This window comes from Lasioglossum baleicum, chromosome 1, assembly GCF_051020765.1.
Source record: "Lasioglossum baleicum chromosome 1, iyLasBale1, whole genome shotgun sequence".
In the NCBI taxonomy this organism is placed as follows: Eukaryota; Metazoa; Arthropoda; class Insecta; order Hymenoptera; family Halictidae; genus Lasioglossum; species Lasioglossum baleicum.
Window position 1 is genome coordinate 13,184,693 of NC_134929.1, and position 25,846 is coordinate 13,210,538.

The 25,846-nt window shown below is 40.8% G+C and overlaps 1 protein-coding gene across 5 annotated transcripts in view; it reads right to left on the reverse strand.

The window, feature by feature from the left end:
- Positions 1-25,846, reverse strand: part of LOC143214037 (receptor-type guanylate cyclase Gyc76C) — a 118,254-nt gene that overhangs the window by 46,919 nt on the left and 45,489 nt on the right. For all 5 annotated transcript variants that reach the window (XM_076434587.1, XM_076434568.1, XM_076434578.1 and 2 more), the window contains 2 exons: positions 14,561-14,951; positions 174-371 (listed from right to left, as the gene is read on the reverse strand). In XM_076434587.1, the coding sequence (XP_076290702.1) occupies positions 174-371; positions 14,561-14,908 (546 nt within the window). In that variant the 5' untranslated portion in view covers positions 14,909-14,951. The remainder of the gene's footprint in view (positions 1-173; positions 372-14,560; positions 14,952-25,846) is intronic.

Below are 25,846 nucleotides of genomic sequence, written 5' to 3' on the forward strand. Positions count from 1 at the left end.
TTGTCGAGGAAATATGCGTAGACGTGTGCTGTAGAAAGTTGTGCAAGATTTAGCTGCCCCTACCTGCCCGTGCATTTTTTACCATTTTTGTACCGAATAAGCGGATCGCGATACGCAATCCAGATTTGCGGAAGGATTGCGGTTTAAGCGTTATGTTTGAAGTAGATACTTACATAACTAATCATGGGTATGTTGCGAGACTGAGCGACTATGGCTTCGACGTAGCACGAGCCTTCTGGTCCAAAGAAGGCAGCAACCCCGTCGCAGATCATATCGATCATTGCCTTGGTAGCATCCACGGTTTCTCCCCTCGTGTCGTTCCATCGCATCACCAGCCGTACGTTCGGTAGTATGTTCGGATCATTGTTGATCTGCAACGAAAACATCAAAGTCAAATTAGCGCGTTTTTGTAAATTTATTTTAAGCAATCTATCGATACAATCTTTTTTTTTAAGTATCGAGCTATCTAAGAACATTTTTACTGGTGGAAAAGAGCTATAAGAGCTAAACAGAGTCTGATGAATATATATGTATCTTATTAATTTCCTTTAAACCGAGATGAAATTCTATTTTGGTTTTGTTAATGTATAGTTATTGGAGAACATGCAGGCATACAATGGATACAAATTTTCTCCTTTTTTAGGAGACTACGAACTACAAAAAAGATCTAATCACTGAAACCGTAAAATAAATCGTAGTGCAAGAGGTTCATCATTCAAATTTCATTGAACACCTGTGGGAGAATATTCCTGTCAGGTCTAATGTGATCTATCAGGTGTAATGTAAATCTATCGATTTCTGCAAAAACCAAAATGCATACAAATTTCATCGACTATTTTTTTATTTTTAAACTTTCCCTCAATAAATCGTCAATCCTGTCAATTCGAAGATGAAACAGGAGGTTGAAATTGGCCCGCAAACTTTCATCCTCTCAATTTCTCCCGATCGCTATCGGGGAGACGAATTCGTTGCCACGCGATCGTTAAGCGTTGCACAACGCATTATGCGAGGCCTGGCTTTCGTCATATCAAATTACAATAATTGGTCGATGGATCCTCGCACGCGAGTCGCAGGACTCTTGCGTACTTGTCTGCTCCCCTCGATTGTTTCCCAGCACACGTCCCCCTGTTTTAATGGGACTAATTGCGTTACCATAATTCCTAATCATGAATATTCATCGGTGTCCTAACGATGATGGACACTGTAAACGCTCTCTGCGTGCGATCAGTTGCTTGCATTTGTTTGCGCTGCGTGCAAATAATCGGAAACAGAGCGTAGGATGACAGAGCGATGAGGTAACAATTACCGAGTAATTGGAACAATGGCACGTCGATCACCGGCAACCGTTTAAACTGTAGCCGAAGATACGAGATGCGATCTAAAAGAATCCGGACTCTATCGGTCTCCTTGCGAAGTTGTACGACATAAAGTTTCGTGGATTTGTTGATTACTATCCTCGATATGCGTTATAAACAATTTAGTAGAGCCGTAAAATTTTTTGTGAGATTGTAAAGGACTGGCACAGGGACATTTAAACTGCTTCAGCATGACTGTTTCTTGTAATTTCTTCTTGTCTGGAAACGTGATCTAGAAGTTCAAAGGGCGACGCTTTGGCACTGTAAAAGAAGTTTACGTTCAACAGAGTTGGCCAAAAATTTAATCAACGATTGACGAATAAATTTCTACTTCAATCGTTAATCGCAATTAACAATTGATCTCCTAGTTTAGTTGTTAATTGCAGTTAACGATTACATTCGTTTCAATTGTAATCGTCAATCGGATAATTGATTAATGATTAACTGCTGAAATTTCGAAATGAAGTACGAAATCAAAACTATACGAATACTAAAAAAAATGTAAACTGAGTTTAGAATATGTACAAACTTCGTTTACGTGCTTTTATGTTTTTCTCGGTGATTTCTTTCTTTAATCAACGATTGACGACTAACTTCATCAATCGATTGAATTAATCGTTGGTTTTATCAATGATTACCTTTTTTAATTAACGATTGACGATTAACTTCATCAATCGATTGAATCAATCGTCGATTATTTCAATGATTACCTTTTTTAATCGTACACATTAATCAGTCAATCTTGATTAAAATTTTAATCGATTAATGCCCAACTCTGACGTTGAATCGCAACATTCGACGAAAATGATTTCCAACAATTACTGGTTGACACATAAGGATACAAAGAAGTGACCAGCAGCGTAGCCATAGAATGTTATTTGATACTGTGAAAACTGAGTCTGGGTTCTTTTTGATCGCACCTCGTAAATTCACGTGGTTCACGGTGACTTTTAGCGGCATTTCTTCGCCACCTCGTACACGACCCTTGCTCGTAGGAACGCCGATTAAAGTTCAATTCATAATGTTACCCGTCCTATTCGCCGACTCGTGGACCGTTTCTACGACTCTCACGTTTGTATCCGACTCGCGAGACCGCCACGCTCGGTTATTATGCAAATCCGAATTCCAAGGAACAATGCTTACCCCTTCCTCTGATCGCAGGAGTAGCACAACTTCGACAATTTACGTGCTCGGCAATTCTGCGCTGAAAGTGTAACCGCGCCATGTCCGATAAATCCCTTTGGAAACGCGTGTTTATCCTGAGGAACGTGCAACTATGTAGTAGAAGGGAGGTTGTAGAACACGACCTAACGGAGGAAGCTGATAGCCGCTGCAGCTTGCATAATTCTAAATCTTCTTGGATGTCCTTCCCTAAATCCTGATCCTAAATGATCTTGGCTAAATGGAGATGTTCTGCTTTGTGAGCTTGAAAAATTGTAACTTTGCATACCTAGTTAGAGGTCTAATGAACCAGTTTTGTACTGTCAGAGTAAAGAGCTCATAGATGATCCTCTCGCGCAAGCATTTTCGAGCACCACACAAGGTCCAAGCAAGGGACAAATGTACTCGCGAATTCTACGCGGCGTTTCCTGTTCGTAGAACACCATTGCTCGCTACGCTGGGAGGCAATTAGAGGCATTGCATCGGCTTGCAAACATAAATCCTCCGGCTGCCGGTTCTACAAATAGTCGCGCGGTTACGTTACACGGAATATATCAGTTTTCCCGAGATTTCTAGATCGGATCGGCTGCGAGCGACGGAAAACACCGGCCCGATGGCTTAATTATGCCCCACGCATTGTTCCCGGAATGAATTACACACGCGATGTAATCAATTAAACGGGGTAGAGGGGGCGGTCTTACGCAACGGAGCTATCAGGCTATTACCACATCAGAAAAATCAAGATTCGAACATGAAATGTTTCTGGTGATCTCACCGGTGTCCACAATTAGCTCTGGACAAATACTTCAAATTGAAAAGGTTTAAAAAGTGCTTGAAATTATTTGCTATTACTGCACGTAGTAAATGTAGAGAGACATGTATGGGGTAGCCATTTGTCTGTGTTTCCCCAGATCTGTTCTACTTTTTAACATATGCATTTCTCTGTTCATTTTTCTGTTCTCTCCAAGTATTTCATAGATGAAGAAACGTAAATTGGACAACTAGCAAGATCGTCTCGATCACTGTGCAGGACCGGGGGAACCGTTAAGACGGTTTCGGTGGAACGCTATAAAAAATCATTGCGCTTCCCGTTGGATGGCTCGCATTCCTGATCCTGCACCTGCCTTCCTCCTCGACCACCGAATTCGCTCGCCGCGGAATGCGAATAATAACACACGTCTGCCGCAGCCGAGGAAGTTGCTCTACTTGGCCGCATCTTTCGGATCAAATGAATGGTTTCATGCGCCGCGGCGTGGTGTTACGATTCCACCGAGCTTCTTCTAATCGTCGCGATCGCACCGTCACCAGTTCCTTTCCTGGTTGCGCCATCAATCACTTCAGAATTATTTTTTCGAAGATTTTCGAACTTCTTTTTGATATAGAACAGTTATGAAGGAGTGTATGTTCAAAATAAAATACTGTCCACGTCAATTGTGAGAAACCGAAGGTTAAAAATCATCTTAAAATGTCGAAAATAAATTAACAGTATCATGAAATTCTGCTAATGTCTTTTCAGTTTTGCATTGAATCTATTAATTTCTGCGGTAAATGCATAAAATCTGCAGTTTACTAATAAGCTTCCGACCTGAAAATGTGTTAAAATAAAATAGAGAATAGAATTGAATTCGAAGTATGTACATTCAGGAACATGCTGCTTAGACGCGGTGTTAAATGTCGCACGTAGCTGCTGCACGTGTGCTTCAGCAAAATCCTGCTCGAGAATTTCCAGCACATGTTTGTAACAGTGATACATTAAACAGATTGTTACTAATATACACGTAACTAAATCACGACCTACTGCATGGGAGAAAAACGAATAATTCTCTATCGCAAAATTGCAACTTGACGAGAACATTCTCAACGAAGAGTAACTAAGACCTCGACGGCCGACTAATTAAAATATCTTTTTCCTTTCTTCTCGTTTCCGTAGCGTCGTCGAACAATTACTTTGTACGATCGGCAAACCCATTTCGCGCGGCTGAACCTGATAAAACAGTTTCGTCCACCTGTTTGCTATAAATACTTCAGACGCGGCGTAGCGTCGTCATCGTCATCACCGTTCGTTTTTACGACGGTCCACGCACCTAGCCATCCCGCGTCGTGAATATTCCTTTTTTCCGCGGAATGTCTAAGTACCTGTTTCCGTCATAAAATTGCAGGATCCGCGAATAGATCCAGCCGGGGAGCCATTACCGGCGATTTTTATTACATTGTTGCAACGTCGTCGTGCCGCGGCAGGAGCGCTTAATGACGGCGTAAACCGTGTTACCGGGCGTTTCGCGAGCGCGCGACTCGAGGAAAAAGAAACCTAAACGAGCGAATGGTAATTGCGGTTCGAGTTCTTTACGAGCCGAAATACGTATCAATGGCACAACCACCGGGAGCGTTCGGGTACGATCCTTTGACCCAGAAAATCGACGCGTTCGAGAACGCACCGTGCGAATTCTCGACACGGTCGCAACGTATCCGAAATAGTTATGTATGTAAATGGCTGTTCGCCGATGCAAACACGTTTCGCCGGACTGTTGCATTTTGCATGTTCAATTGCTACGAAGACACCCGACATTGTTGCGACCCGACGAAACCTGGAAACTCGAAGCGCGCGTTCGTTCATTCAATCCCGTCTGAAAAATACATGCATACGAAAAACAAGCTGATTTCTCCGGAGAGCTGCCCCGGGAAAGAGAGAGAGAGAATGTTACAGAACAGCTACTTGCGCTGTTGCCACTAGCAAGGTTTCACCGATCAGCTTATTTTCGAGTAATTGAAGGGCGTCCGGTCGTGGAAGGCTGTGCGCTACCGAACGCCAACCTTCAGGGACGATCAGAACCACACTGGTCGTCTGCGTTTCAACGAGAAATCGGTCCTCGAAGGTAGTCCACGGTCTTGGACTCGACTAATCATGGAAATTGTCCACCGATTACAACAATTGTCGTACAGTAGGAAAAATGCCCAATCTAGCTGGACAAAAGTCATTTTTCTCAGATACTCCAATCGTGATTTTGAGGGTACAGTTTATTAATAAAAATACCCAAGTACACTACTTTAAGGAATATACTTGTGTTTTGCCAAGAATTAAGTCAGTGTTGCACGGAACGTTGACTGCAAATCGTCAGTACATATAAGGAAGTGTTCAAGTGAAGTTATTATTTGTGAAGTGTATAGCATAACAAGAGATATGCAAATTGAGAACCAATATGTATGTACTATTTAGTTTCGAATAAAAATTACAGGCAGAATGTAAATTGAATGAAACCTTCTTATAAGCGTTCTTTTCTCTGACATTTAGTAATCAGATTAAGCTTATACTTTGACTCCAACAGAGTTGGGCATTAATCGATTAAAATTTTAATCATGATTGATTGATTAATGTGTACGATTAAAAAAGGAAATTATCGAAAAATCGACGTTTGATTCAATCGATTGATGAAGTTAATCGTCAATCGTTGATTAAAAAAAGAAATCCTCGAAAAAAACGTAAAAGCACGTAAACAGAGTTTGTATTATATGTATATAGATCAAATGACAATACACCTAAATTCAGTTTACATTTTTTTCAGTATTCATACAGTTTTGATTCCATATTTCATTTCGAAATTTCAGCAGTTAATCATTAATCAATTATCCGATTGACGATTAATAATCGTTAATCGCAATTAACGACTAAACTAGAAGATTAATTGTTAATTGCGATTAACGATTGAAGTAGAAATTTAGTCGTCAATCGTTGGATTAAATTTTTGCCCAACTCCGGACTCCAACATGCTCATGGAGAGTCGTACGAAAATGGGAATTAGCATACAGAACCACAGAGTCCAGAAAGTTTGCTCCCTCCAAATTTTTGTTCTTAGGACTTTCACCGATTGAAGAAATCTAGGAACTCTCTTGAAAATCTCTGTTATTTTCTTTAATTCGTATAAAGAACTTAGTATAAAGTATAAAGTTAAAATTAGGAAAAAGAAATTAGTATTATATAAAGAACCACAGAGTCCAGAAAGTTTGCTCCCTCTAAATTCTTGTCCAGAGGGACTTTCACAGATTGAAGAAATCTAGGAACGTCTCTGTTATTTGCATTTTTATGAAAAGTCCTACGAAAATGGGAATTAGCATAACGAACCACAGAGTCCAGAAAGTTTGCTCCCTCTAAATTCTTGTTCCGAGGGACCTTTACCAATTCGGATCGCAGCAAAGGATTGCGGCTAATTGCCGGAGATCAAAGTTGTCACTTTGTCCAACTAGCGAATATCGCCTCGGAACTAGTTTACGTCGGGGGAGTGCGTCATAGCGAATTCCATCGGTGAATTTTTCTTTCTCGTCGGTCGCAAATATGTCCGGCAATGAGCCGGGTAAGGTGCACCTGCGGTATTGAATGGAGCGGACAGGTACGCATTAGAGCCCCGATCCACGCGTGTCCTATGCGCTTAGACAAGCCGGCATGCGAGTGATACCGCGTGCGCGAGCCCATGGTTTGAAGAAAAAAAAAAACCCGATGGAAATTAATGGAACTGTTCCCCGTCGAATACTTCGGAATGCGAAAGCTAATTTGTTTCTGGGCAGCAGAGGTCCGCGAGCGTCGCGGGAAAGCGAACCCGCGCAGGAACGAGAGGAATGCTGTGTTAATGTTCGAGGCAATTAGAGGATTCTGCGGGGATGCTCCGAATATCAGCGTTAAAAGTAATATCGTGCGCTCGATGGAACTTACAATGACGTGTGATTCATTCGAGCCGCGTTCGGCATTCTCCTTCGCCGCAATTCCTGTTTCGTTCGCGGTTTTATGGACGGACAATTAATTAATCCTTCGCGAACGAAGAGTTTGAAAAATACTGAGAAATAGTTACCTTTAGAAAACTAGACCGTCGGAAGATATGTATTCGTGTTGCATTAATAATCACATTATTTGATCGAGGCCAGATACACGAGCAATTTCGTAGTCTCCGAAGAATTAGTTAATCCTTCGCGAACGAGGATTATTTTAAAATATTTTAAAATATTTCCCTGAAGAAACTGGATCGTATACAAAGATATGCACCATTTTTTCAAACGTCATTTCAATATACATAGATAAATTCTAAATGCTAAAATATTCTACAATATTTCCCTGAAGAAACTGGATCGTATAGGAAGATAAGCACCATTTTTTTAAACGTCATTTCAATATACATACATAGATACCCGACTATCTGTTTTTCACCCAAAATGCTATACAAACTCATCATTTCAACCTTGACTCGTCTTCAAACTCTGTCTCATCCTCGACCTCTGTCCTTGCCGCATCATATTCTAGCCCTTACAATTCCTAAATCTTGTCACCGTTCAAATTAAAATGGTTTTCCCTCACAAGGCAGATTCTCCGTTTTCCGAAGTACATACATACTCATTTCGTTCGACTATCTTACAATTAGAATACTGCATATTCAGCTAACGTGGAATATATTGTCAACGTCCATTCGATTAACTTCCATTGTATCTTACGAATAAAATACTAATTAACGGAATTCAACACATGTTTTCAATTTAGGAGACTAGTGAGACTATCTGTAGATCTTTATTCGCAATGAAGTCCAATCAGACAAAAAGATTAGGTTCTTATTTACTCGACGAAAGTAAAATAGGAGGCGGTCATTTATATGGATTAGGGTACCTCACCGAGTTCAACGATCTCGAAATGTGCTGTAAGGGTCAATGTTCTAAGTTACTTTGTGCCTCTAGCCGCCACACAGCTTGGCTTTCGTTCAAAAGTTAGACACGAAGTATTTCTAATCATTTTTAATACTTGCAATTTACATACATTTATTAGTATGAACTTTGCGGATAGTTTATCTGTTGGTAAATCACGATGGACGTGATATTGACCTGATTATACAGGCTGAAGTATGTTGAAAACGTTCCACTTCGAAAGAAGTTGGGTCTCCTTGGAACTTAAATGATATTGTTTGACAATTATATAAAACGTTCATGAGATTCTCCTTAATCAGTTGAATATTAATTTTTGACAATAGCATAATTAAGTATGAGAAATGTACTATTAAAAAAAAAATAGACCAATATTATTCAATAGGTTCTCCAGGGTATCGATAAGAAGACAAGTCATTTTCACAGTGAAAAATGGTGCTTAGGAAATTGTCCATATTTAAGTGAATTTTCTGACTACAATTTTTAAAAAGTCGATATGAGAAAGTTGATTTTTTAGTAAATGAACACTGTGCGCCGTGCGTATTTGCGAGTGATGCAACAAATGTCTCCGGTAACATTATATCTAATTGCTCGCGGCGGAGCTGTTCGGTAGACAGTGATTCCCCGAATTACCTCGAGGTGACGACGCTATTCAAATATTGAAGAACCGCGTAACTGGAAGCATGTACAAGAATCTCTCGGCTCTCGAAAAGTCTCGAGTGCTGCATACATATTAGACGCGGCCTGTGTCTCTCGCACCACTAGGAAAATGCCCAATTTAGCTGGACAAAAGTCATTCCAATCGTGATTTTGAGGGTACAGTTCACTAGTGGAAACATGCGACTTGCGGAAAATACGAAAATTCTCAGTATCACGAGCTTTTCAAGTGAAGTGATTATTTGTGAAATGTATAGCATAATGAAAGGTACGAAAAATGAAAAACAATATTCACTTTTTTGTTTCGAATAAAAATTACAGGCAGAATGTAAATTGAATGAACCTTTCTCATAAGCGTTCTTTTTTCCCACATCTAGTAATTAAATTAAGCTTATAGTTTGACTCCAGCAAGCTCAAGCGTTAATTTTTTTTTGTTTGTCATCTACATGAACTATTCTATTATGCTACAGGAAAATTAGCTGCAACGACTGGCACCTGACTGAAAAATGATCAAATTTCAGACACGTATGCAATCTCTCGGAAGCAGTTGTTCCGAGAAGAGAACAGCAGAAAATTTTTATGAAAATCTACGACGGAAGATGTATTTCATATATGCTGCTTGTTACATCAGATCCTATTATAAGTAGTTAACGGCGAAAAACGAAAAAACCCACTTCGAAGCTACTACCCGGGGCACTTTCCTTGTTGACGTATCCTGTTGAGTCTAACGCTAGTGACATTCACAACAAGTCGAGTGCTGATGATTCAGAATGTTCTGATAGCAATTACTAAACTAAATTTACGTTCAATTATTTTCTAGGAAAATAATTAAGTTGTAGATAACAAAAAAATTTTCATCCCTAATCCATACCTTAATCTATCCACGAATTATTGTTCAATATTGTTGCCAACAATTCCCTACTATTTTAAGTGTTTTATTTGAAATTTACTTCAAAGGACAGTTCTCTGACTGCTACTTTTATTTTGGACAATTTTTTACTAATTACATTATATAAATATAGCTTTCAAACTTTGTTGTAATTTATATTTGTGGAACTTATATTTGTTTGTAACTAAACAATAAGACAATTAAACAAATAAAGGAAGAACCAAATACATATAAAAAACCGTTTTATTTACATTTTCCATTCTCTAATGTCGAGTCACACTCGACAAAGGAGTGCGAAGGGATAACAATAAAATTTCAAATATGAAATGAAAAGATGCTAGAAGTTCTTCCACGAGACGCTTGCCCAGCTTGATTGGGCATTTTTCCCACTGTGTGCCGAATACATTAGACGCGGCTCGAGTCCCTCGGGTTCCCGATCATGGAAAAACTTTCACCGGCGCGGTGCGCTAAAAATACAGGCCGCATTATTTCCTCGGGATAAGTCGGCCACTCGGAGAACAGATACTTACATACGAAATAAAAAGTGCCGCCCGCGTGACGGGAACGCACGAAAATAGCCGCAGACGGTTCGGTTTCCGTTCGATGTAAAAATACGGTTCTGCGTAGCGATTCACGCGAATCGCTTGCGGGCATGTGTGCACGTGAACCGAGCTTTATCGCGGATGTGAAAACGCGAAAAGGAAAGAGAAAGAGGGAGAGAGAAAGAGAAAGACGGTACGGGGAAGCCAACATTGCGATCGCGATGCTTGCTCTTGCGTGGCGTATCAAAGTACATAAATAAACGGGCGTAAAGCTCGTTTCCTGCACTTTCCGACTCGCTGAAACATCGGGTCGCGCGTCTCAAACGGGTTGTTAGGCGGTAATCTATTCCTGTGGACGAGTCTTACAGTGATCAGATGTCTGGGAACCTTGATACATAGTAGGGTATACAGTAAATCCTTTATATGTAATCGCAAAAGCCTCGGGGAGGTTCTTTTGCAAAGATCGTAGACGGACACTATTTTTTTGAGCTTCAAAGACCGAGCCGAACGTAGAGAAGGACAGCGCACGTAAAGAGAGACCGCGCGCGGTCGAAGCGTCTGCGACTCTCCGCGTCTCTTTCTGTCCCATACGCTGTCCTTCCTTGCACCCGACACTTTTATCGTCAATTAAACCACTAAATACAATTGAAATTATTTTATCGTGTACCACCTTTTTGAAACTATAGAGGATTTACTATAGTTCGATAGAAAATCCAGAAATATCCTTAGTCTGTAGAGCAGGCATGTCAAACACGCGGCTCATCGACAAGTAGTCTGCCCGACCAAGAACGTTGAAACTCTTGATCACAATTTATAATTGGAATTAATCGAAATCCAGTGTGATTCCGTATTGAAACAAAAATATATAGATGTTGGAATTCCACATTTCATTTCCGCAATTGCACACGTTATGTTCGGTAGCACGTATATGTGCGAACCTCTTTCAATGTTAAAAATAATAAAACTGCGGAAAGGTCAAGATTAACATACCGGCATGTACAATCAATTTCAAACAGAATTACAGCTCAACAAATTCAACCAAATTCCATAAATTTGGTTACTGAGAAACGCGATGCCAAGCTACTTGAAAACAAAAATAAAATACTTTTGTACCTCATATGTAGTTTGTAATTTTATTAGCTATTATTATAACTGCAATGCTAATAAAAAGAATGTGTTTCTTTTTTATTGCGGCCTCTGAATTAATTTATAATACTTAACACTAAACCTACCACTGCCGGTCAAATGACCGGCCTTACATTTTTAATTTTATAATTATTGAAATTATGACGCCGCTTTCATGGAAAATGATTCGATAAATTTCTTTATCCAAGCGGATATGGCAATAAAAATTGCACGAAATCTAAATGTAGAGCCTTGTCATTTTTATCAGCTAAAACATTTTAATCGCTTTCAGTGCTCGGTAGTTTTAGTGTTAATGAGAGCCTAGGTGGTAAACGAGTTTGACATGCCTGTTGTAGAGGGTGGAAAGAGAGATCTCGAAGAACAAACTCTAATCCCGTGGAGACTATAACATCGAATCAGATGAAGCGATGAAGATTTCGAACAACCTCTTCTAAGAAATAATGTACCTTTATGAGAAATAATGGTTCAAAAGTCCTTCAATTATTTGAAGCGTGTCGAGTGTGAACGGGGACTGTGCTCTATTATCGAATAACCGAGCGTCATTGAACGCGTTCACAAGTTCACCCTCTTGTGCACGGACAGGTTCACGCGGTGCTTGCGAGGAAAGGTCGCTACACCCTGTAGGTGTTTAGAGCGAGACCTCCTCTCGTGGACCGAAGAAGAACCAGATCGATTTAGCGAAAGGGTCGCAAAAAGAAGGTGGAAAGGTCCCGGGGGAGGATTCGGCCGGTCCGGGACGCGATCGGCCGGCACAGATACCGGCAACCCCGAATAATTATCGGCGTAACCGCAATCCATCTTTGACGTAACTTGTTATTTCCAAGTAGAACCGGATACGCGGGGCGCGATACGATCGGGCCCGGTTATTTCGACGATTCCCAGAGGTTTCTCGGGCCCGGAGACGGCGCGGCAGGCCCTTTCCTTGTACGAGCTTACGGTTGCAGGTTGCAAAAGAGTGCGGAGTCAGGTTTGGGAGAAAAAGGGAGAAGAAACTGAAGAGGGGAGGGTGTGGAGGAGGAGGATGAAGAAGAAGAGAAGAGGCAGTGGAGAAAAGAAAAGAGAAGGACGACGAGGTTGGAGGGCTGTCGGTGCGAGCTTGGGGGGGCTCGAGAGGGAGGGGAAGGTTTCTCGATCGCGAGCGAATTCTTCTCACGGTTGCGAGAGCGCAGTTTCGTCGGCGGACGCGTGGGCGGACCGGCGAATAATGCCGGTCTTGTATTTTTAAACCCTCGCACGAATCGGCATCTCCGGGGAGATGCCGGGTCACTCTGCACGTTGCAGCTCCCGCTGCAGCGGCGCGCACCTTTCTCTTTTTCTTCCTGTTATTCGGGCCGAAGAGAGGCCTCGCCACGCCGCGCCAAGCTTCGGACCGCTCCGCACCGGTCCGATCCGCTCTCGGTGCCGCGCCACAGCGAAAACGATCTCACGGTCCCCGCGGCCGCGTTAGGCCCGATCCTCGAATGAATTATCGAGCCTTCCAGAGCGTGGAACGCCGCGCCGGTGACCGCCCGGAGGAAAAAACCCGAGACAGGGGTCCCGCGATATTACCGGCGTTACTTTTCGGTAAGCCGGGGATACGCCGTGGGAACCGGGGACCGGCTACCGCAATTAGGACCCCGGGACCCTCTCTCTGAGGCCAGTGCTCCTCTCCGAAACCGATTTCCTCTCTCCTCCCTCTCTCTCTCTCTCTCTCTCTTCTGTTGCTCTTTTAGCCGACGCGACGCGACGCGCGGCCGTATACCCTGCCGCGTTCCCGAATATTTGCTACATCCGTGTCGTCTTCTACCCCGCAGCTCTACCTCTCATCTCCTCTCTTCTCTCCTCTCGCTCTCTATCTGTTCGTTCGGTTCGCTTATCGGTGATACTCGCTTATTTACGTTCCCCCGGGAACCTGGTGGACGTTCAAACAGTGGACACCGGTGCGGTGTACCGACCGCTCAGCAACAGGTGGGAGAGAATTTAACCAGCTCGTGACTCGATAAAATGAGAGAGTATAGAAAATGTATGTTTGCCTTTTGTACAGGGTGAGGCACCTAAAAATCCCACCGAAAATATCTCCGTTGTTGTTAGTACATAATACGAGAAAATGTTTCAGGAAGAAAATGTTTGGTTCAGCCAATTATTGTGATGGAGAAGTTTTTTTTCGTTAGGTCATATTTTCCGACATTTCCAGGTCGTCGTCGTTTTTTTTTTTAATGGAACGACGTATTTTGATTATTGTAATATTATAACTAATAACAAGACGAATTCAACCATGTATTATATGTTGACCTTCAAATGACCTTCGAAGGAGTTATTGTTTCGAAAGCATAGAATAATGTACGAAGACCATAATTCATGCTTAGTATACTCTACTAGATTCTACTCTACTAAATTCTTCCATAGCTTTTTTCTTGGATGTTTGTTGCTAAGTATTGAAAGTATGTACCTTGTTATGAGCACGTTGAGCGCATCACTTCAGGGTTGAAAACCTTCTTATTTCAAGAGTAATGATTTCTATTATTAGGTTGCTCAGAAAGTTCTTCTCTTACCATGTGTTGTTAGACAACAAGATTACATAGAAACAACGCGATCATCCTTTTATCAAGGTTCTATCATTTACTAACTGGCTACTTATTCAGTCGCGAGAGGACATATTGCAAATTACATTGTACTCATTGGTTCAAAAACGAAATAAAGTTTTGGGATAACATAATAAGTATGTATTTTGATCGGAACCAGTCTTCTACTTAGGCGAGATACGAAACTGCGAATGATGTTATTGCATTATTCACCGTGTATGAAAATTATCAAAAGAAGGAATAAAGTTTAATTGAACTTCCGTTCCCTGAAATTGACTTGCAAAGTTTTTATTTTGCACAGAAGATCCGCAGCTTACTAATAAATAGAGATGTGCGAGAACTCGATGGTCGGGATGAAAATTTAAGGGTTTCTCGAATGTATCGGGACTCTTGACAATTTTTCTCGGGAATCCCGTTATATTCAAGAATCTCGAAATTTTTAAGAACCTGTCCAAGATCCTGAAAAAAATTCACGACCCGCTCTGATCCGACCCGACCTGATATTTTCGGATTCTCGCACATGAATTAGCTTCCCTACAGCCAGGAACAGTAGTAGGTTCACGCTGAAAAACTCACCTCGTCAAGGGCCATGGAGAAGGCGCCGGAGATGCCGAGACCCTGGCGGTCCTTGAGGCCGCCCTTGATCGCCGTGAGGTATCCAATGGTGAGGTTCTTTACTTTTGTCTGGTTGGCCGGCTGCCTCTCGGCCCCGGGTGACTCTGGCGACGCGGCCAGGCCCAGGACCAGAGGGCTGCTGGCCAGCAGCAGCAACACCAGCAGGGCTCGCGAGCTGCTGCCGTAAGGCCGCGGGTGCACCGGTTGCTGTTGATGATCTTGCCGGTGCCGTCGGTTGCGTTCCTGATCGAGTTCCTGGCGACGGGGAGGCCTGCGGCGGCTCGGCTGTACTGGCGGGCCGGGGCGCATGGCCGCCGCCGCCACCGGTCAGCACCGCCTCCCTCCCGTTCACCTGAAATTCACACCTTTTTTTTATCCACTTGCATAAACCACGATAATTCATCAATTCACCTAATAGAGATGCGCACGACATTCGCGTACTTTTTCCACTTTTTAAAATTTTTTACCCTTAAGCGTCCGCGCTCTACTACTGTCCAGATTCAGAAAAAGAGGACCTCGACCCGATCTTCGCGCGGGACAATTGAAACTTTCTACGTGCCGGTACTAATGTCTCTCTTGCACATATCCCCTGTCCTTCCTTCAATTGAATTTGCAGAAGCAACCTTTTCCTCACTTACAATTAGTACTATGTGCACCGCTATTCTCTCGTCACCGCTCTACTAAATGTATACAGTCACATTTAATTACATTGGTTTGATTTTGTCGCGATTCTGTACCGCTCCATATACACATACATATCTGTACCCTTAAGCGTCATCAGTACATATTCGATCTCGACTGTGGAAGCTTAAGGGAGTAGACTCCTTTTTCCAGGATTGCAAGAAGCGGGATTCGCGTTCTTATTTCTCGATAGCTATTCTCATAGCTACATGCTGCCGAGCCCTTTTGAGAGCGATAGCGGCTTAGATCGAACTTTTATCTAGCGTTTCTGACTACTGAAAACCCCAATTTTTGTATTACCGAGAAATGAGAACGCGAATCCCGCAGCCTTGCAATCCTGGAATCAAGTCCACCGCCTTAACGAAGTATTGGTGATAATTTTCTGATTGAAGAAACTTAAAAGAGAATAGTTTTGCTTAAAAGAGAGGATCAAGATACGTACATATGTAACTCGGTCAGATGGGAGCCTACTCAAAACGCGGTTCAGCCTATCTAAAGCTTATGTACTCACCCACGGTGAGAGCTTGATTACTGTGTCAATGGTGGCCGGTTTTTATTCGCGTGTTAACTTCATCCCACTCTAGACACGCACAGTTCACGTATTTTTAGCAAATTATCTTTCCGCATTTTTCCCATTTCTGAAGAGCTATCGCGGAGATACAAAGCTGCTTGACTTAGAAGTGCCGTTTCGACGCTATCTTCCTGGCTGAGCGCACTTATCATCAGGCGGCACTTACTCGCCTGAGTCATCGTGTGTGCCATCTGCGCGAGGCTAATAATAACTGATACCCCTAAAACGATAGAACGCTCGTCAACCGCTCACGACTGACGGCTCTTTCTATCGATCGAGATTTTCCTGCAACAACATACCGTCGCGTCGTTCAGTGGTCCGGGGGGCCAATCTAGCAGTTCATTATGATTTTAGCACTATTTGGAAGTTTAAGGGTATAATAATGTACGTCGTTGGATTCGTTTTGACATCAGCTACAATATTATAAAGTCAAAAATATATATTGATCTTTAAAAATTAAAGGTGACCTTGATTTTGTATATAGAATAAACATTTCTTTTAATTTTTTGTATTGAGATTTGTAGACCGCGAAATGTTGATTAACTTTTGTTTAAAACATTCTTTACCTCATTTACGGAATTGCCTGAAAAATCATGATCAGTTTTGAAATAAACAATAATCCATAATAAATGCTTGTACAAGTTTTAATAAATTTAGAAAGCAATTTACATTCGATAAACATCAATATCCACCGAATTATCTGGGACACTTTAAACAACAATAATTCCTGAACAAAGACGAAAGTGGAAATGATCCTTGCGGCATTATACAAAGAAAGGTATGTAAATTAAATAACTTATTTAATAAATGACGGACTGTAATTCTAAATTTAAGGTATGCCTTTCAAAAAAAATTTAGTAGAAATATTAATAGGTTCGGCAGGGTTCATAAAAGAAAATTAGTAATTTTTTCGATCGATAATAATCATATTCACAAAATGTTCATTTTTAAATGCTTGCTTTAATTATAATTTTTATTAAATTTCATTAATATCGACATTTTCAGCGTTGCTAAACATTTCGAAAGTAATGTAGATGCATTAAATACCGATATGAGATAAGTCATTTTTTACCAAATGAATTTCTAGATCGACCGCCCAGACCACTGTGAGTCGGAGGATCGACGTCTACGTTCCACAACGTTCGATCCCCGCCTATCGATTGCGTTTATCGCGATCTAATCGCGACCTTGTTCCCGCGTGAAAACTGAGTCAAGCTCGCGAAAGAATCCGTCGCGTGTTCTAAGCATTATCTCCTCGATCGGGTATCGAAGATGTCCAGGAAGCGTTGCGTCAGACTATAGTCATCCGCGGGAAAAACTAAGAATAAAACCAGGCGATCTGTAGAGCCGGCTACATACTGTGATCTAATTTATTTACGCGGCTCTATTTGCGTCAAGCGAGAACACCTCTGTGCACGCGGAATCGCGGAAAGAAACCTTCGCGAGGAAACAATGTCGAGGAAGTCCGCGCGCTACTGTAAATCATGATCGAGCGATCGCCCGGGGAACGGACGTTTCTGGAAGCGAAACGATGTGGAAATATTGTGCAATCGGTTGTAAATGCGACGATGTAGGAATTCCCTGATTTTTTGTTTCTTTGGTTGTGCCGATTATGTGCTAATGCTGTGGACGCGTTAGATTGCTTTGGGGTTTTTGTTGTTTTGCATTAATTTCGTGCTACTGTATTACCATAAAATGATAAACTTATGTGGTTCCTGATATATGTAGATGATCATTCTTAGCTTTTTGTACGAGTTTTCACAAAGATACCAGCTCTAGTGGAATTTTATTGATTGGTCTTATGGGTCTCATTTATTCGAACAATTCGTGGAATGGAATTCCATTCAATTACAGTACGATTTAATTTCTTTGTGAAAGTATACGCATGGATAAACTGTCATAATTTGCAGTAAACAAGGCGGAATTGCTAGATCTAAAATAATGTACATGTTTCTACACTGTATGTGTAGAACAATCTTGTTATAAAACGTATATTCTTTGCAGCGTATTCGTTCACTAATATCGTTCAAGTCACGTACAAAATCATTTTTCTATCATCACTAGTCAGCGGGTCTTTATGCAAAATAAAAATTTGCCTACTTGAATTGCAAATTGCCTTCTTTCTTAACATGTTTATTAGATTGAAAATTATATAAAAATGTGTAAATTCTTCAAATGCTTTTTCTGTTTTAAATTACACTTACTCATTTTTGTGATAAATGCACTATAAATCCGCTGTCTAATCATCACAATTGAAAGAAATATTTAGTTGGCTACTTTTCGATGTGCACAACAACTTTTATTATTTTCTTTGTACTTCCGACCAATTGCGATTTTTCCAAAATTTCTTTTTCATGTCATGTAGTAAAATAATTGTTGTAACTTCCAAAAAAAAAAACCAAGTCATATGATCTGATATTAAAAAAGTTATCGTCCTTTGCTATCGCGGTTTACTGTACACATATTTCGATATAAAATGAACGAACTTCTATTTAAAGTGTTCCAAGGCCAAAGAAATCGAAACAGTGTTTACCACATTACCCGAAACGCATCAAATTCTACAATGTACCATAATCTCCGGCTCTCGCATCGTTAATAACCCAGGCCTAATTGGTCGACGCGACGCTGAATGAAGGAGTTGAAAAAGTCCGACATCGAGGAATCCTGTGTCTGGTGGTTTGAGAACCGCTGGACCATAAAACGCGACGAGATTGTCGCGTTATTAATACGCGGGTAGACGAGGCGCGCGGCGTGCGGTGCGAGACAGACCAACAATGCCCGATGAAATTTCGCAACGCGGCCGATCCCGGGAAAAATAACGCAGTCGTCTCACGACGCGGAACGATTCCGCGTTCAGGCCTCGAGAAACGCGGCGGCAACACGTGGGGCCGGGGACACACCTGTTGCGATTACGTAACCGAGACCTGCGGAGCTCCGTAGTCCGTAGGCGAGTCCACGAGCGCTAGCCTGTAACGACCCGCGTGCAACAATAAAGACGTCTTCCCCACTTGATGCATGGTGTCATTCACCAGAGCCGAGTCGCGGAACTTTCGACGAGTCCCCTCCCTCTTTTGCGTCCCTGTGCCGATGCAATTTAATTACGGATATCGGTGAAAGTCGCGCGGATTTGATCGATGCGACGCGAGGACGTCTTCGGAAAGGACGTCGCATGCACCGGAAGGTGTGGTGCTCGTTGCAAATGTACAAAATACACATTCCATGTACATATTATTTTTGTATACATACAGAGTGGATAACGAAAGTATTCGTACGCCTTTTAAAGCAAAATAACTTTTTTATAATTGTACCAATGACCTGATTTTTTATAATTAATTAGAAGCATTGGTTTACGAAATGATATGGAAAAAAGATTTTCCAAAAATTATAATTTACAAGGTTACACTTTTTAAAACTTTTTTATTTGGGACCATAATGAAAATTTAAAACACAATATGTTTTGTAGATGTATGTTAGGTATACACATGCTGAAAATTTCGTTGAAATCGATTAACATACACACGAGCTACAAGCGGTTAATAACGGTGAAAATCGTAGTTTTAAACGTCTTTTGATCAGTTTCTGCTTAAAATCAACAGAATCGTACATCTTCCGATGCGTGTCGTCTTTTCCTGCGTCAACCGATTTCGATGAAATTTTCAGCGTGTGTATAACTAACATAGATCTACAAAACATATATTTTAAATTTTCATTAAGGGCCCAAATAAAAAAGTTTAAAAAAATGCCTTTTGTATTTTTGCATGTAATCTTGTAAATTATAATTTGTGGAAAATCTTTTTTGCACAGCATTTCATAAACCAATACTTCTAATTGATTATAAAAAATCAGGTCGTTTGGTACAATCATAAAAAAGTTGTTCTGTTTTAAAGGGCGTTCGAATACTTTCGTTATCCACTGTACATACGTATAATCCACAAAATTAACACTGAACCTATTAAGATGACCGGTTCCACACAGATTTTTTATTTTACAATTTTTGAAATAATATCATAAAAATGATATGATATGAAATGTATAGATATCTTTAATAGAGCACGTATTACAATAGGGGCCGCATAAAGTCTAAATAGAATCAATCTTATTATTTTTATAAGGGAACATGTGTGTGTTTGTACCAGTTACTTTTAAGGCTCGGTAGGTTTAGTGTTAACATACGTTCCTCCGATTTAGTGGTACTGATGTTTCATATTTTTGCAACAGACAATATAAAAGGAAGAAATTAAACATTTGATATAGTCTTTCGAAAAACATAGGTGAATTTTTGTTTGTGCTGATTATTTCTGCTTGTGAGAAAGGAGATCAGGTGTAATCTTACTTTCCGCGTCACGAGAATTGTTTCTTCAATGATATTTATAGCGTCACTCTCGATTAATTTTCATATTTTATGATAATCGTAGGTTATGAGAGGCATGAATGCATAAACATCCGCTGTCTATTAATAGTTCGATAGAAGAAAGAGAAGTTGTCTATATATATTTCTTGCGACTGTACAGTTACTCCGAAGGCTAACGTCTCAAGTGGTAAAGTCAAACTCACTAGCGTTTAATGTGTTCTAAAAATTGCAGGAGCAAATCCACCAAGATTTGAATTTGAATATAATACACATAAAATAATTTCACACAGAAGTATGGCGTCGATAATTACGAAATAAAGAATGTGATATAGATGATCTTGATTTATCTGACCGAGTTCTATTGTCGTAAAAAATTCCCGCATGCTCAACGTAACGATGCCCTACTGCTATCAGTAAAAATTGCGTTTGCAATGTTCGCCAGGAGTTGAACAAGCGGTTGAAAGTGAAACGATCGCCTCACGAGTCTCGTCGCCGACTCGTCCAGTAAGTTCTCGCCACATTTGATTCGAGGATCGCGTGATTTATATAGACGCTGGATCGGAGGCATTAACGATGTTTACCCGGGGAATTTTAGGCTTCAGGGTCTTCCTTTCGAGCCGTAGATCTCGTGAACGCGTGCTGACGGCCGGCAATTGCTTTCGTCAGTGTCTGGAATATTTGCCGGCTCATCCTGTCTCTTGAACAAACTTACTTTCAACGACACAAGATCTTCGAGCCACCAAAGGAGACAAAAATTAAGCAAACACTTTCCCAGTGTATGCAAATTTGCGAACCAATTTCCACCGATTTTATAGAGCAACGAAACCTAGTGCAAGAAACGAGCCATTCGGTGATTTTTACGACGATTCCGATTCGAGCGACTGTTGGAGAATCCAATTCACGCGTTCGACGCGAGAGAAGAGAGCATTCCCGTGTCACGTGCTACGAGCATGCTCGCATCGGAGCAATAAAAACTCCGAATTTCTAATAAGACCCGACGACTCGGCCGTCCGATTGATGTTAATTAACCAAGAATTTCTGTCGCTTCCGAAGACATCCTCGCTGGCACACTTTTCGAGACTCTGTTCACTATTCTCCTACGTCGTTCTTCTGATACCGAACCAGTGGAAAAATTGTATCAACACTGCGCGCGCAACAAGTGCTTCGGTTTACTATCGTTTACTGTTGTCAAACGGAGGGACAAGGTTTTCTAAATGTCGCGCCCATGTTTGCCGACGATGATCGTATTTCTTGAATCGGGCACTGAAAATGTCGGAAACAAGCCGCCTAGACGACGAACTACATATGTATATTGACACAGAGGGATACTTCAAGTTAACCCTCCAATGCATGGTTCAAGGAACTCAGACTTTTTCTAGAATCTCTGAACTTTTCTTACTGCGGTATCTTGCTTCAATCGTACTTTATTTTAATATTATTCCTGATTTATCATGAAATAGTAACGCGTGTAAGCATTCTATGGAAGAATTATGTGTTCGAGTACAAAAGAAGTTTTTTCCCAATGAGATTAAAATACGTAAAAATAAATATTTTTCCCTGAATAAATTCGTACAATGCAATGAGAATGTATTCTTGTTGGCGAGGCAAACAAAATTGTCAATCATTCTCATATTTTTATAATTTCCCGATTTGAAAAAACATACTTCATAAAATGTAAAAATAAGACCATTGTTCTTCTATCTCAATCATCGAAGGACTGTTGTTACCCTAGTTTAAGTATACGTACACTCGCCGCGGAAAGTATGTTGACACGTCTCAAAAATGCATATTTCCTATTTTAAATAAATAATTTAGGAATTAATCGAAAATATATATTATGTATATTATTTAATATAGTACAAACTAGTATGTGTAGCAACAAAGATGACATAAAGTTCATAATACTGACAGAAAAAATTAAATAACTTTTTTATCGATTGCAAAAAGTATGTTGACAGCATTGAAAATTCGCAATTCTTCAAGTCTTCTAGGCATACTTTCAAACAATTTATTTATAACATTTTCGTAAATACATTTTCTTCTATTACGACATCGAAGTTCAAATTTTGACTCGTCGCTAAATATATCCTTCTTTCAGAAATCTGGTGATTTGTTTTTAAACAAAATATGTATGTGGAGAAAGCAATGTGAATGCTTTAAGTTTTTCTGCAAATAGTGTTGGCAATTTACATTTTATAGACGGGACATTAACAGGAGCAGGGTATACAAATATTTTGCTACAGAATTTACAAGATTCAATAATAAAAATGAACATCCATAGTGATTACATCTTCCAGCAAGATAACGACTTCAAACATAAACGCAAACTAGCGACGAAATATTTCAGTGAAAATGATATTCAATGGTTACCATGACCCCCTCAAAGTCCCGATTTGAATTTAATTGATCACCTGCGGGATCACTTAGATCAAAGTGTAAGTGAGAAATTTCGGAATAATAAATCATTTTTTAAACAAGCACAACTGAATAATTGGAATAGTATTGACGAAAATGTTATAAATAAATTGTTTGAAAGTATGCCTAGAAGACTTGAAGAGGCCATAAGAAACAAAGGGTGTCAAACTTCATATTAATTATGTCGTTTTATTGTTAATAATACACTCAATTACGAATTTTCAATGCTGTCAACATACTTTCCGCAATCGATAAAAAAGTTATTTAATTTTTCTGTCATTACATATTATAAACTTGATGTCATAGTTTGTACTTGTATATTACATAATATATATTTTCGATTAATTCCTAAATTATTGATTTAAAATAGAAAATATGCATTTTTGAGACGTATCAACATACTTTCCGCGGCGATTGTACCTTCAGCGTGGAGAAATCGTTTCTATAAGTCAGCAATTACTCTCGCTTCAGTGAAGAAGAAGAAGTTTAATATTGCTGAGATTATGTTGCTGCAGGAAGGACAGCATGCGTCTATAAATTAGTGTTTGTCGCTGTTCTTACTTGCGAGGACCTTGACTCGAACGAGACAAATGATTTCGCGGCGAAAAGTCGTCGATTAGCGCCGGCGACGAAAAGTCGCTAACGTGAGCGTATTAATATTCATGCTGCCACGAAGTACTAATTAAACTGACGAGCGGCGCAGGAGAAATCGCGGGATTTCTGCAATTTACACCTGCCACCTTGGGCGTAATAGATGAAGAGGCAACGGTGAGGTGACGACGCTAGCCTGCTAGTACGTCTTGATTGGGCAAACACTGTGCGATGTAATTAGTAATAAAAGTGTAGCGAGCGAAAAGACACCGTAATAATATCATTCACTTCAGCAGCACGACAAATCGGACGCGAACGCATTTAGTGACAAAGATAAGATACTCGGCAACGAGGGAACCAGAAATATGATTTAATATTGACGCAATATGTTTAGAAGAGTACGAGGAAGATAAGTGGGCCGCGGGGAGCAAGGGGCTCGTTTGGGAGAACCGCGTGCAACTACATGATTTTGCTGAAAACATTATTTGCTTCTCGTGACGAGATTTGTACGTTTCTTTTCTTTTCGTTTTGGAAAGTCGCCATTTGACAGCTTGCGACATGTATGATAAAGATGTGCTTTGCATGTCGTCTTTAAAGTTTTATCATCTTGAATTTAGCAATCGCCAGAAGGAGATTTAGTCAATGAAGTATTCGATCAATATTGTACAATATTTCTTGATTCGAGATCAAATTCGCCAATTCTCCAGATACCAGAAATCGTAATTTATAAATTCTAAATTCATCGTGTTAATTGAAGTATCGTTTGAGGAATCTTTTGTGGATCTACTACCAGTTCGGTGGACCCGGCAACGAAAAATTGGTCCGTTTGCTTTACGACACTAACAATTCATTGAATTCACACCCGCAGCGGAATAAAGTGAGAACATTTGATTCACCGGTACGTACGTACACGACAAACGAATATGTTCAGTAAATAGCGTAAGAAGATATAATCTCCGACCGCGCGCAAACCGAGGGATGTAACTTGAAATTGGTGCACGGCGCGGAGCGGCGGCCGGTGAATTGTAAATGATCCATACACACGAGCACGTATATATCGAGGTATCCTGTGGTGACCAACGGAGCCACACCCCTGAACGTTTACAGTAGTAATGTGATATATTATATCGGCACGAAACACTCTAATGTACTGTGTAGCTGCGATAATGACAATGCCCACGCGTGCACATCTTGTACTACATATATACGCGTATCGTTCTTCAATTACCCCGTGTAACACGATATACTGTAGAGACGAGGCGCGTTAGTACCCGTATTACACGTATCACGTGCGGAAAACAAACAGATATACCGTCTAGAACGATACGCGAGCGTGGTCCTCTCTCTAGTCCAACCCTCTAAACACGCTTTCCCTTGAATCCCGTTGTTATCCAAACTATGCCTCCTTGTAAATTAATTTATAAACACGACGGGACTGAAAGTAAAGTCTATGGACCATTCGTTCGAACCGTCGTCGATCGATATAGGTATTTTGGCATGATACACGGATACTTTCAAATATGTCTTTTAGATTTGGCGTAAAGGGCAGAGTCATCAGATTAAGACTTGTGTCCCCTCTCCTCCCCTTTCTGCAACGCTATTCCCCACGCTTCTAGGATAATAAGGGTAACTTCTTCTTCTCAATCCGTGTTCCCTCCCCTCACCTGGCGACTCCGGTACATACAGTAAAGTCGCGTTTACTGTCCGCGATCGGGTACGCGATCACTGTCCAGTGCCTACCCACTCCACTGTCATGCTGTCCTTCTCTACGTTCGGCTTTCTTTTGAACTCTCGGCGTGATAACCGCAGTCATAAAAAAATTATGTCGGTATGCGATCACTGTCCGTGCAGAACACAGGCTGTTGGACAGTAAACGCGACTTTACTGTAAAGGGTGTTTCAAATTTGATGGCGCAAGACGAGAGATGGATAGATCAGCGGACAGCGAATTCCAGCCGGTCAGCACAGTTATCACTGTTTATCTAAACGACATGCACCGGCGAGTGTTGACCCTGGGTTGCGTAAACGCATGCCTGACGCATGCCACCGGCCGGACCGTTTGCCGATTCGACTTCCTGCCGCGAGATTCCAGTGGAAACGCGCTGAAAATGAGATCAGTTCCATTCAGGAGACATTCAGGTAGCACGGAAAGTTGTTGCAATTCAAACTTCTCCGTCCTATTTGGCATCGGACACCGCGCCACGTGTAGCACCGGTGACCGAAACGTGTCAACTAGCTTCTCGATCATTTTCTGACAGTCATGTGGTTTTGAATCATTCCTTCCGACCATCAATGGGCTAGCAAAATTTCATGTAGGCACTCATTCTTCTATGTAATTAGAGTAGAATTAAATGTATGATCATGAACTGTTCATTATTATTACATGGAGCTATTACGTTGTAACATTATTAGGTAACTAGTTAGTAATTAACTAGTTTTTATTATTACGTAACTAGTTAATAATATGGCAATAGGTTGAAGGATGAGCGTAGAAGTCCAAGGAACGCGCCAAGAAGGACATAGCGAATTTTGATTGCGAAAGGTATAACCAGAATGATTTAAATCAAAATGAATTATTTAAGAGTCTGCAAGGGATCCACAAGGATCCACGCGACTTATCGGCGACAGATGATTTATCT